Source organism: Triturus cristatus, chromosome 9 (assembly GCF_964204655.1).
Source record: "Triturus cristatus chromosome 9, aTriCri1.1, whole genome shotgun sequence".
Classification (NCBI taxonomy): domain Eukaryota; kingdom Metazoa; phylum Chordata; class Amphibia; order Caudata; family Salamandridae; genus Triturus; species Triturus cristatus.
The window spans coordinates 145,202,169-145,215,243 of NC_140592.1; the positions used below are offsets into that span (position 1 = coordinate 145,202,169).

Consider the following 13,075-nt stretch of genomic DNA (forward strand, 5'->3'; position numbering starts at 1 on the left):
AGCTCTTGGTTTGCCTGCTACATTAGGAAAGCTTACGCCGATAGCTCATTGGAGTAGGGGCTCGTGAGAGTAGGTCATCAGACCATTTTCCCTACTTGAGTGAACATTCTGATGACCAAGCGGTCAATAACAAAAAAAAAACCAATCTCTCCAGACCCTGTGAGAAAACTGCCAGGGTGCGGGGGCCATTATTTTTTGTTTTTCTTTCAGGCTCTAAATTGGCTCTTCGGTCTCATTATGCAATATACTTTCGTCTTTACAGGCAGACAACTACAGAAGATCAACTTAGGAACTAGCAAGAGTAAAATATAGGAGAAATTAAAGCAATAATGTGAGACAATGTGGCATAACTCACTTCTTCCATGTTTCCTTAGGTGCTACATTTTTAGCTCATCAGTATCATTACAGATGCTGACCACTCGTATACAAACCATTTTTACTTCTTCTTCATCAGTTACTTCAGGAAACTACTCTTTTTTTGAATGGGGCCAAGATGTGATGAAAACAAAACATGGAATGATAGCCAGAAAATTTCCAATATGTTAAGACTGATTCAAGGCTTTAAATGCAACATTTCATTTGATGGCAAAATCTCTCCAAAATGTGAATGGGACTGATCAGTTGTGGGTTCCAAGCTCGTTATGCCACTGGGAGTCAAAGGGGAAAACACAAATGTGGTCCAACAAACCTAAAATGCATAAAGGATTGTTTGTGTCAAGCACTAATTCCCACACTCTAAGCTCCTCTCCACACCCTTCTGCTACTGCGGACGCATCAGAATTCGACTAAGCTTTGCAATTGAGGAGAGCAGCAAGATTCATTTTTATACGGTTGGTTCCTTCTATGATGCTATATAAGAGCCATGTCACAAAGGCATGAATGCTGCCCACGGACAGTCCTTGTGATTGGGATTAATTCTAGTAATTCCATGCACCACTTGCTGCTTACTGAAATGGATCGTACGGTTCTTGAAAGAGAATTTACTTGTACCTGACCTAATCTTAGATTAGGTCTAAAACATGAAGTACAAACAATGTAGCTTTTCAGGTGGGAACATGAGCTGGGACTGCAATTATGATGTTGCTAAGTAATTTCATGAGAATATTCTTATATGTCTCAAATTATCCAAAGGAAACAAGTGCATTACAGACTAATTAACTAAACTCTGGTGTATGGATTGCAAAAGATGTCAGTGACTACATGAGTAAGTTAAAAATGAAAGGTTTGCACAAACCTCCGTTAATCGTATTTCTTTGGCAAGGTCCTTGATAAGCTGGGTTGGCTTAAAATGCTCAGGGAGCTCATCTTCATGATCGTACAAAGCCTAAAAAAGAACAGAAAAAACATGTATACAAGTTCAATCAATTGTTAGCTGCACCAATTGAAATAGAGAAAAATATAGAACATGTGGCTTCTGCTGTGATGTTAGTCGCAAGACTAATGAGGGATCTATTTTCTTTTATTACAAGACAGCTGCAAAGCCCACTGATTGTGAAATTATTTAATGCAACAAAAAAACCTCATATTTAACTTTAACAATTAATGCAAGATCAGTAGAATTGAATGGTTTTAATCATATGCTGACCTACAGCGACATTTTAGCACGGTACTCACCAGACTAAAGGAAAAAATCAACTCTGCATTGGTTAAGCACATCTTTCTTTTTACAATACTTTGCACACTCTTTAATCATCTTGACTCAAGGGGTATGAGTGGAAGTATTCTTAGCCTACAAGGGTCTTGCTCAGGCTGAGTTTGCCTAAAAGCTGTATAAAGGCATTTGCAAGTATAACTGTTAAACCATAACCAGGGCCTCTTTAAAAGAGCATGTCTCATAATTGTGAACAATGATATGTCCCTCTCGGTACAAGATCAGTAACAGGCTACAAGAAAGATGTCCCTCTCCTATTTTACACAAGAACTAACATTACATACACGTTCATTTATTCATTAATTGTTTAACAAATGAAAAAGCAGTGTTATCAGCTGACTGCCTGATAGGGCACTTAATTTTCATTCTTACAGGACATAATCAAGACACACTGAGTCAGATTAAAAAATAAATTAGGTGTACAGGAACTAGCCCTACAGGAGTACTCTTTTACATACATGCCTTTGTAAATCAACCCTGAAACATCTAACTCCCTATTAGTAAAAGTGTAAAGAAGGCAGTTTTCTTTGTATTTTTACTGTATGAGTGTATGAATATTATCATTTTCTATGTTATGGGGGTAATTCACAAAGGGATGTAAAAGAACATTAAAGAGTACTACAAGAGTATTATTTTATGTACTCTAAAATGCCTTTGTGAATAGGCACCCTTGAGTGTCAAACTGTTTAATGGAAGAATCAACCTCAAACTTAATTAAAAATCATTATAAGGTAATAAGAATTCAATAGAGCTAGCTAAGGGTTGAATACTAAAGGCCTGATATACCTAGTCCAATTCAAAATTCTTGTAAGATGTTAAATACAGTGGCATAATAAGCATGCCTTGGGTCCTAAAGAAATTAGGAAAAAAGTACATGGGCGAAAGACAGCAACAAGCCGAGCAGAATAAGTATAGAAGTCAGCCAATCAAAGAAATAATAAAGAGGCTGGGAGGGACCGACACAAGCATGGGCAAAAAAGCAAAATAAGAAGCAACCAAATGAAAGTAACAGGAAAGCCTACCAATGGAAAGCAAAAGGCAATTTCCAAGCCCCTGTATGTTCTTGGTAAGCCCACAATATGCATTTAGCAACCAGAGAGAGTGACCAAAAAATAGACCCCATCAAACAGGACTTTCTGAACCAGGGAGTTGTTCTGTGGTGGAGCTATTCTACATCTGTACTTCCTTCTGGGTTGCTATCTGAGGAGCTTGCAATGCAGTACATCTGACACCGTTCTGTTTATATCTGGGTCTGTCCTGTACAGTATCTTGAGGAGATACATTTACTTTAATATATTTAAATGTATTCAATATTTAATTCAAAATGGAGGTAGGAGTAATCTAGCATATTTTTTCCTATATTTAAAATAAATATTTTACATTGGCATTTAAAAATAAAAATGTTTTGCTACTTTTTTTTGTGTTCAGTAAACTTTTTATCTTTTTCTATACTTTATCATTGAGACATCATCATCATGACCGTGGAATCTCCATATAATAAAGTATAAGAAGGAGTAAAAAAACCACTTAACAAAAACAGTAGTAAAGATATTTTCATGTTAAATATTAATGCAAATTAACTTTATATATTTATTTTAACTGTAGACCAAACAAAAAAAATGCTACAGCACAATTAACATAATTATTGAATTAAGCATATTAAATTAAGTAATACATATTTTTCAAAAGTTTACATTGAAAAAGAAATCCCCACCTAAAGTTTTAAAAAAGTGAAATGCACTAATAATCATTAAAAGTGATTTACACAATTAATTGCAATGTACTTATACTTTAATAAGAATGAATGTTACATTAATTTAGAAAAATTCAAAAAAGCTTGTTAAAATATTTTATGATTGAATAATAAATATGTACTATTACTATTTTTAGGGAGGGGGCGGGGTGGTATGCTGCTGTAGAGGCTGCCGATATCGGTGAACCTCCTCTTTTGCTGTCGAGCTTTTTTGCTCCCTCTTTCTGCACCATATGTTTCTGCCTCTCCCACCCCTCTACTTTCCTCACTTCCCAATCCCCAGTCTCTCCCGCATTTCTCTAACTTCTTTCCTCAGTCTTTCTCCCTAGCTCTTTCCTCCTCTTTCTCTCACACGCTCTGTCTTCATTTCCCTCTCTCTGCCACTTCTTCCTCTCTCTCTCCCTTCTATTTCCCTCTCTCTCCCCCTCTTACTCTCCCCTCCCCTATTTCTATCTCGATCAGAGACTGGGAAGCAGGTCCCTTGGAGAGCTCTCTAGAGGGGTGTTTTTTACAGGAGTAGGTGAGAGGTTTCTCCAGAGAAGTTGGCCACACGGATGATCCAGGCGAGAGGTGGCACTGCGCAGTGGGATTCCCTAGCCATTGTGTGGTGTGGCAGGGGTGGTACTGTCAACGAGGTGTGACCCGCCAAGTGGCAATAATCTCTCTGGATGGGCGTCCTAGCGGCGGCTAGGTGGGGGCAGATGAGATCTTCCTAGAGATTTATCCCACCAGGGTCTGGATATATTTAGAAAGGGCCAGCCAATGCATGGCCGTGAGGACAGAATCCGTGAATGTACTACTGGATAAGTGAACTGTAATGAGATTAATTATATTCTATCCTTCCACTATCATTCTCAATCCAAATAACTGACTGACATATCCACCACTCAAATTACTTTCATATTTCACTACAGTAATTCACCACTAATCCTTTATGTGTGCCGGAGTAGCATGCTGCTATCTGAAAAAGGACTTTGATGACTCGTCACAGGTAGTAAGCACTATATCAATGCAATTACAATACAATTACAATATGTACTATTTTTAGATATGTATCTATCATTTCAATATTGGAATATATTTACTTCTATGTTTAACTGTAGTAAATAATGTAATTTAATTTAATATTATTTCCTATGGGGTTTTATTTTAAGTCCCTACCTCCATTTTGTTCTATTGGAGAGTATTGGATTGTTAGTGGTTGGCCATGTGGGCTGTGGACCTACTAAACTTTTATTTTTGGCCAGTATTAACTCACACTCATATATGTGGCTCCAACCCCTTTTTCAGGGATGGATACGTGCAAGTTTACACTTTTGGGAAACTTTACCCTTAGATTTTGAGAACAGCTGAAAGTAGTAAAGGTTCTCATAAGTGTAGAAGTAAATTACACCTGTGAATTACTCACAAGTGTAGGTTATCTGTGGTAATAGCTCTGCCAATTATTTGACTCCAACAACAGGGGAAGAAAGAGAGGAACAGAATAACCAAGTTGAATCAAGTATTTATGTTGTGTGGAGAAAGATTAGAGTGAAACTTGGAGGAAAAATGGAAATCCAAGGCTGAGGATTTCAAGTCTAAGGGCCTGATTATGAGCGAGTTGTTATTTTCTGACCCCTGTGTATACCCTGTTTGCACAGGGGTGAGAATTATAGGTTGAGTGTTATTTAACACACCTAATCATTATTGGATGCGTTAAATACCTCACCCTTCGTCAAATCTTGACATAATTTAACAGGGGAAAAACATACCGTGTGTACTATATCATGTGGATGTTGGTGCATTAAACACCAAAATATTCATGTTATTCCCTCAAAAATCCCAATAGGTGCTATGCATCACACAAGGTAAATAAAGTACTCCGGGATATCGATATTTATCAAGTGTGATAAATAGCACCTATACTCCTAATCAGACCAATAGTGTTTTCTTGCAAGTCATAAAGGTCTTCATAATGATAGACTTGTAGAGGTGTTTTCTATGTTACTACATTCAGCATGTATTCTGTGGAGCTCTCTTGAAGAGCAATCGAAAGCACAGATCAAGGGCTAACATTTCTTTCCTCACCTGATAGTGTTTTGTAGATTGCGCTGTTATATTAAGAAAATTCAGAAGGAGCCAACACAGAAAGGCTGCGGTGCACATTTCTTTTGGGAAGAGATTTTAAGGAGTAGAACAAAATAGAGTAAAACTACACATTCTAAAAAGTATGGAACTATTGGTGGGTAGTAGACCTTTATGGTTGCTGGGCAAACTCCAGGAAATCCAGTTTGGCCGCAGTAAGACAATTCTCTTCTGCGTGCCTCATACCATATGTGTCTACCAGATGAATACAAAAAATATGTTTCAACAGATGTTAAGACATAAGAGAGGTTTGAAAAATGCAAAACAAGTTAGTGATTTTAGCAGTTGGTGAATTGCTGTTATGGGACTCAACCACTTTTAGTCAAAGATATTAATCAACTGTAGTAACACAGATAAATATGTTGAAAGCACCTATTTTATATATATTGTGTGGTGTAAGACCTCTCTCCTTCTAAACAATGGCCAGGTTATGTTGAATCTTATGGAGGTTAACAGAATATTTATAAAATGTTCCAAAAGAGGAAATTCTTTCTGCCTTCTTTGAGGTGAAAGATGTTCTTGGAAATGTGGGCCCACTTATATATTAAATTGGGTTTCTGAGTGTGTGTAATATGAGACATGTACAGTTAGATACCCAGGACTGGAGAAACATGGAAACTGGCTCATATTTACATATTCATGCATTGTTTGAAGACTTCTGCGGTTGATGACAGATTTCACTAACTGCCCACCCATTCGTTGGCTGACTGCTTAGGACACCTCACAAATAGGATAGCTTGCACAATATGTCCCAGAAGAGGCCATTTCTGTCTGTTTACCTCACACAAGAAAATGCCTGCAGGTACGTTGAATCCACAAGTTGGTTTCCCTTTTTCCTATCAACATAAGAATCAGTCTAGTCCATAACAGAGTTTTTGGCTTTGGCAACATGGGTTTGCCATGTCGTGCACCACTGTGTGGCTGCTGCTCAGCATGGCTAACAGTTAGTGGTCTGGGGTGTTCTAGAGTGGAGTGGGGGAGTAGGGTGCTGTAGACTGAATTTGTTGTCGTAGAGAGGAGTAGGGGGAATAAAGTGTAGGAGAGTTGAGTAGAGTTCAGTGGCATGGAGTGCAGTGTCAGAGTGCAGTGTCAGAGTGCAGTGTCAGAGTGCAGTGTCATAGAGTGCAGAGTCATAGAGTGCAGGGTCAGTGCAGAGTCATGGAGTGGGGTGGAATAGAGTTGAGTGGGGTGGAACAGAGTTGAGTGGGGTGGAATAGAGTGGAGTGGGGTGGAATAGAGTGGAGTGGGGTGGAATAGAGTGGAGTGGGGTGGAATAGTGTGGGGTGGGGTGGGGTGGAATAGAGTGGAGTGGGGTGGAATAGAGTGGAGTGGGGTGGAATAGAGTGGAGAAGGGTGGAGTGGAGTGGGTTGGAGCGGATTGAGGTAGTGGGGTGGATTACACTGGAGTAGATTGGGGTGAATTGTTTGGAGTAGAGTGGGTTGGATTGAGTGGCTTGGGTGTGGACTGGAGTGGGTGGTCTAGAAGGATGGATTGGATTGGAGTGAGGTGGACTGGAATGTGGTTGAATGGAGTGGGATGGAATAGATTGGCTTGGGGTGGAGTGGACTGGGGTAGGGTGGATTGGTTTAGAGTAGGGTGCGTTGGAGTGGGGTTATCAGGGCCGTGTGGAATGGATTGGACTGGGCTGGGGTGTATTGGAGTAGGGTGGATTGGACTGGAATAGGTAGATAGGATTGGAGTGTGGTGGGCTGGATGGATTGGGTTGAGTGGGTGGCCTGAACAGGGGTGGGGTGGCTTGAATTGGGGTAGAGTGTGATGGATTGGAGTGGGTGGGGTGGGGTGGGCTGGACTGCAGGGGAGTGGACTGGACTGGATAGGGTGGATTAGATTGGAGTGGGTGGAATGAAATGGGGTGGAGTGGGGTGGATTGGATTGGATTGGGTGGACTGGAGTGGAGTGGGAGACTGGAGTGGAGTGGATTGGACTGGAGTGGGTGGGGTGGGAAGGATTGGAGTAGATTGGATTGGGATGGACTGGAGGGGGTTAGACTGGAGTGGAGTGGATTGGACTGGAGAGAGGTGGAATGGAGTGAGGTGGAATGGAGTGGGTCACACTGTTGAGTTCATGTGCTGTGCCTCTTTTGATAGGGAAATATAATCTTATATATTGTCAGATACTTTCCTTCAAATAAAATAATAAAGAAATCAATACCTGTGTGGCAAAACCTCCCTTCCTCTTGATCACCAGGAGAGTCAACCTCAAAACAAATGTCAGTTTTTAGAATTTCTTAAAATTCCCTGTTACCTTCCTGACGCACAGAAAGTTCTACAGTGTTGTGCAAATGACGCACAAGTTACTACTTGTGTAACAATATATCTGTAAGAGACATTAGTTAGTGATAGATTCCTTACCTTAGAATATCCCCAGGCGTCAGACTGGATCCGGAAAGTTTTTCGGCAGCAGTACCCCTGCGCGTCGGTAGGTGGCGTCGTGCAGCTCCGCGTCCGTCGCTGGCGTCGTATGCGCCGAGATGACGTCACAGAGACTACTTAGGTGCCACCCATGCACGCTGACGTCAGTTCTGTACAGGACTTTCCGCGCCAGAAACGCAGAGCCATGCAAGAAACTGACCACTGGTGCCATGAAACTAGGGCCCTGAAAGGGATGACCTTAACCCTAGAAATCAGTTTGCAGAACGGGGAGGATGGGTGGGGCGGTAAGGAATCTATCACTAACTAATGTTTCTTACAGATATATCGTTACGCAAGTAGTAACTTGTGCATCTGAAAGAGACACGTTAGAGATAGATTCCTTACCTTAGAATAGATACCCCATCAATACCAACCCCGGTGGAGGGTCTGCGAATAAGATTACAACAGAAAGTCACAGAGAACAGAACGGCCAAAAAAGCTGTCTCTTCGGACTTGGCTTTCAAGGCAGTAGTGCTTGGTAAACGTGTGCAGCGAAGCCCACGTAGCTGCCTGACAAATATCCGGCAAGGGAATGCCGCGTCCCAAGGCAGTAGTGGACGCCGTCGCTCTGGTAGAATGGGCACGCAGCCCCTCAGGAGGCTCCTTCTTAGCCAGTGAGTAATATGCTTTGCTGCACAGAACGACCCACCGAGAGATGGTACGTTTGTGCACGGCCTGACCTTTTTTGGCGCCCACGTAGCCAACAAAGAGCTGGTCATCCACCCGGAACTGTTGTGTGCGCTTCAGATAGAACGAGAGAGCACGTTTTGGGTCCAGACTGTGGACCCTTCTTCCTCTTTTGAAGGATGTGGAGGCAGAAAGAAGGTGGGCAAAGTGATGGTCTGCCCGATGTGGAAGGGCGTGACAATCTTTGGCAAGAAAGAAGGACGGGTCCTTAAAACCACCTTGTCCGCATCAACAGAAAGGAAAGGAGGTTTAGAAGAAAGAGCCTGCAGCTCACTCACTCTTCTGGCAGAGTTGATAGCTACCAGGAAAGCCGTCTTTAGAGTGAGAAGACGTAAAGGACAGTTATGAAGGGACTCAAAAGGAGCGCACATCAGATAGGTCAAAACAAGATTCAAGTCCCATTGAGGCATTATGAAAGGCACGGGAGGAAACGGGAGTGTAATGCCTTTCAGGAAACGGTTAACAACTGGGGACTTAAAGAGAGAAGGTTGATCTGGAAGCCTTAGAAAGGTGGAGATGGCCAAAAGATAACCTTTGATAGTGCCCAGAGCATAGCCCAGCTGGACCAAGCATAGTAGGAACAGAAGGACCTCAGAAAGAGGGGCAGAAAGGGGATCCACAGACTCTCGAAGAGGCAGTCGGATCGGGGAATCGATCGCCTTGCTGAGTAGCTCGGGATACCAATATCTTCGTGCCCAATCCGTAGCCAGAAGGATGACTTGGGCCCGGTTGCGCCGAATCTTCTTCAGCACTCTGGGCAGAAGTGGTACAGGCGGAAAGGCGTACAACAGACCGCAACTCCACTCGCGACGAAAAGCGTCGCCGAGCGAGTGCTGCCTTGGAAATTCCATTGCGCAGAACTGATGTCATTGCGCGTTCTCTTCGGTGGTGAATAGATCTAACCAAGGCTCTCCCCACTGCCGAAAGAGACCTTGTGCCACGTCCGAGTGCAGGCGCCATTCGTGATCCATCAAGCACTGGCGGCTGAGTTCCTCCGCACTGGCAGGTGTTGAACCACCAGGGAAATGCCCTGATGTTCCAGCCATGTCCAGAGGCGCAGAGCCTCCTGACATAGGGTCCACGACCCCACCCTGCCCTGTTTGTTACAATACCACATGGCGGTGGTGTTGTCTGTGAACACCTGCACTACACTTCCCCGGACAGAGGGAAGGAATGCCTTCAGTGCAAGACGGATCGCTCGAAGCTCCAAAAGGTTGATATGGAGCCGGGACTCCGCTGGAGACCAGAGGCCTCTCATCTATGCCTCTCCCAAGAGGCCTCCTCAGCCCAGGAGGGACGCATTTGTCACCACTGTGTGCTCCAGTTGGGGAAGGGAATTGTCGTGCAGTGCCCTCCGAGATCTGGACATGATCGGCCAGGTTGCCCTGATGCTGTGCTCAATGGAACTTCAGGTCCCACTGAAGAGCCTGCATATGCCACCTGGCATGTTGCACCAGTAGGATGCAGGAGGCCATCAGGCCCAGGAGCCGGAGGGCCATCCTGACTGAAACCCGGGATAGAGGCTGAAAGATCGGAATCATAGCCTTAATATCCCGGACTCGCTGCTCGGGAGGAAAAACACGAAACTGCGTCGAATCCAGAACCGCTCCGACGAAAGGGAGCTTCTGAGAGGAACTCAGGTGCAACTTCGGCACGGTGATGGAAAACCCCAGCAAATGCAGGAGGTCGGCCGTAGTCTGAAGGTGGTTGACGACTGTCTGGGGCGAGCCCGCCTCCAACAACCAGTCATCAAGGTAGGGGAAGACTGACACCCCTGACCTGCGCAGATGAGCTGCGACCACCGCCATCACTTTGGTGAACACCCGAGGGGCGCTGGTAAGCCCGAAGGGGAGCACGGCAAATTGAAAATGCTCGTGGCCTACCATGAACCGCAGGTAACACCGGTGAGCCGGCAGGACGGGGATGTGAAAATATACGTCATGCAAGTCCAACACTACCATCCAGTCTCCAGGGTTGAGGGCAGCCAAGACCTGAGCCAGAGTCAACATCTTGAACTTCTCCTTCCGGAGGAAGCGATTGACGTTCCTGAGGTCGAAGATGGGGCGCAGGCCCCCTTTGTCCTTCTTGGGGACAAGAAAGTAGTGGGAATAACAACCACACCCTACTTCTGGCCCAGGAACGCGCTCGATGGCCCCCTTGGCCAGGAGGGCCGTGACTTCCTGCTGGAGAAGCGCAAAGTGATCCGCCGATATGCGGTGGAACTGAGGTGGCATGGCTGGGGTGCAGACTCGAAGCGGAGGGAGTAACCCCTTCGGACGATTTGCAGCACCCACCTGTCCGAAGTGACAGAACACCAGTGCGGGAGGTGATACTGAATCCCGCCGCCCACTGGCGTGGTGTGCACCCCAAAGCTCGGACTAGGAAGGCTTTGAGGCGGATGCTGCGGGAGCAGAGGTGGACTGACCTGCCTGCTGACACCCTGTGCAGCCACGGCAGCCTCCACACCCGCGGCAGCGCGGAGTCTGGTTCTGCGCAGGCTTCTAGCTGAACGATCGTGCAGGGGCACCTCTTCCATGGCCACGAAAGGAATGAAAGGTAGACGTGGCAGGGCGTGTAGTGGAGAGACCCAAGCACTTAGCCGTAGCCGAGAGTCCTTGAAACGCTCCAGCGCACTGTCTGCCTTATCGCCAAACAGACGAGTACCATCAAAAGGCATGTCCATGGGGGAACTCTGGACATCTCCCGAAAACCCAGTAGACCACAGCCAGGCATGGCGACGCAAGGCCACTGTAGTGGAGATCGCTCTCCCTAAAGAGTCCGCAGTGTCCAGCCCACTCCAAATGGTGAACTTCACGGCATCCTTCCCCTCCGCCACAGCTTTTGAAAGTACAGCCTGAACCTCTTCCGAACACTGGGGCAGTGTCTGCGCCACCGTGTCCCACACAGCGTGAGAGTAGTGGCCCAAGAGGCACACCGTGTTGACTGACCGCAGCCCCAAGCTGGCAGGGGAAAATAACCTCTTGCCAAACTGCTCCAGCTTTTTCGATTCCTTATCCGGCGGGGTAGTAGGGAATGCACTTTGGGAGGTGGAGGCCTGAATGACCAGGCCCTCCGGAGTTGGATGATTTGTGAGAAAGGCCGGGTCACCGGGTGCCGGGCGAAGACGCCTGGCCACGTTCTTATCCACAGGAACCCCTGTGGCTGGCCTAGACCAGGTGCCCATCAAAACATCTGTCAAGGCCTCATTAAACAGGAGCAGAGTTTCCATAGAACTTGCTGCCGGCTGAAGCACCTCACTAAGGAGGTTGGTCTTGTGAGTGATAGTAGGCAGCTCAAGGTCAAGGGTCTCGGCTGCTCTATGGAGCACCACGTATACGTGGCGCCTTCCTCCATGACTGTGGGAGGAGACATGATACCGGGCTCGGAGGAGAGGTCAAGGCCACCGGCGTCCTCCGAGTCCTCTGCCCACTCATGTTCAGACTCACACTGCCATGCAAGAGGGTCCTCCGACCCCTCCCAGTCATCCCCCTCCTCCACAGCCCATGGCACAGGCGGCGGGGGAGGCACAGGGGAAAGCAAATGCTCCAACGGTGCCGGGAACGGCGCCGGTCCAGCTCCATGTCCCAATTAGGGTCCCAAGCCGGAGCAAAATTGCCCAGAAATTCGGGCAAAGGCGGAGGTGGGACGAACGGAACCCATGGTGGCGCCGGTAACGGAGCCGCTGGGGGTGCCGGGGCCAGAGCCACCGGCAGAGGACCCTGCGGCGCCAGGGCCAGAGCTGCCGGCGGAGGACCTTGCGGTGCCAGAGCTGGTGGCAAGCAAGGGCCCTCAATAGGGACCGCAGGGCCCAAAGGTGCACCGGCGGGAGCCCTAGGCCTGAAAAGGCGGTCCATGGCGGCAAGAAAATCTTGCACCTGGGCCGGAGTCGTAGACGGACCTGGATAAGGTGGGTAGGCTGCGGCACTCCCAGGCTCCAACGGAGCCGAAGGGGAAAGACCCCTGGCCCCCTCGTCCGCGTCTGAAGAACGACGGGGGACGCTTCTTCGACTTTTTTTATGACGTCTCTTACCCGATTCCGTGGGTGAAGACTTTGACCCCAAGGAGCGATGATGACGGCTCTGCGGTCGATCCCTCGAGCGACCCCTGGATCCCGAACTGCACGGAGAAGACTGCCTGGCCTCCAGCAGCTTTTGGGACCGCTCCCGCAAAGCCTTCGGAGCCATGGCCAAACAGTCGGAGCATGACCGGGAGTCATGGTCGAGCTCCAGACAGTAGAGACAGATGCCATGGGGGTCAGCCACCGACATCGTACAGCGACAGGCCCCGCAGGACTTAAACCCAGGCATCCCTACGTGGCACCAGGAGTTCAAGACTCAAAAGAAGCAGAGACAAAAGTCTCAAAAAGTTAGTCAAAAAGTGACTAGGGTACGTGCTCTAACCGGATCTGCGCTTGCTGGTCTGGAAAA

The 13,075-nt window shown here is 46.6% G+C and overlaps 1 protein-coding gene across 2 annotated transcripts in view; it reads right to left on the reverse strand.

Moving 5' to 3' along the window:
* Positions 1-13,075, reverse strand: part of PHF2 (PHD finger protein 2) — a 499,797-nt gene that overhangs the window by 101,200 nt on the left and 385,522 nt on the right. For both annotated transcript variants that reach the window (XM_085624580.1, XM_085624579.1), the window contains exon 11: positions 1,235-1,324. In XM_085624580.1, coding sequence (XP_085480706.1) covers positions 1,235-1,324 — 90 coding nt within the window. The remainder of the gene's footprint in view (positions 1-1,234; positions 1,325-13,075) is intronic.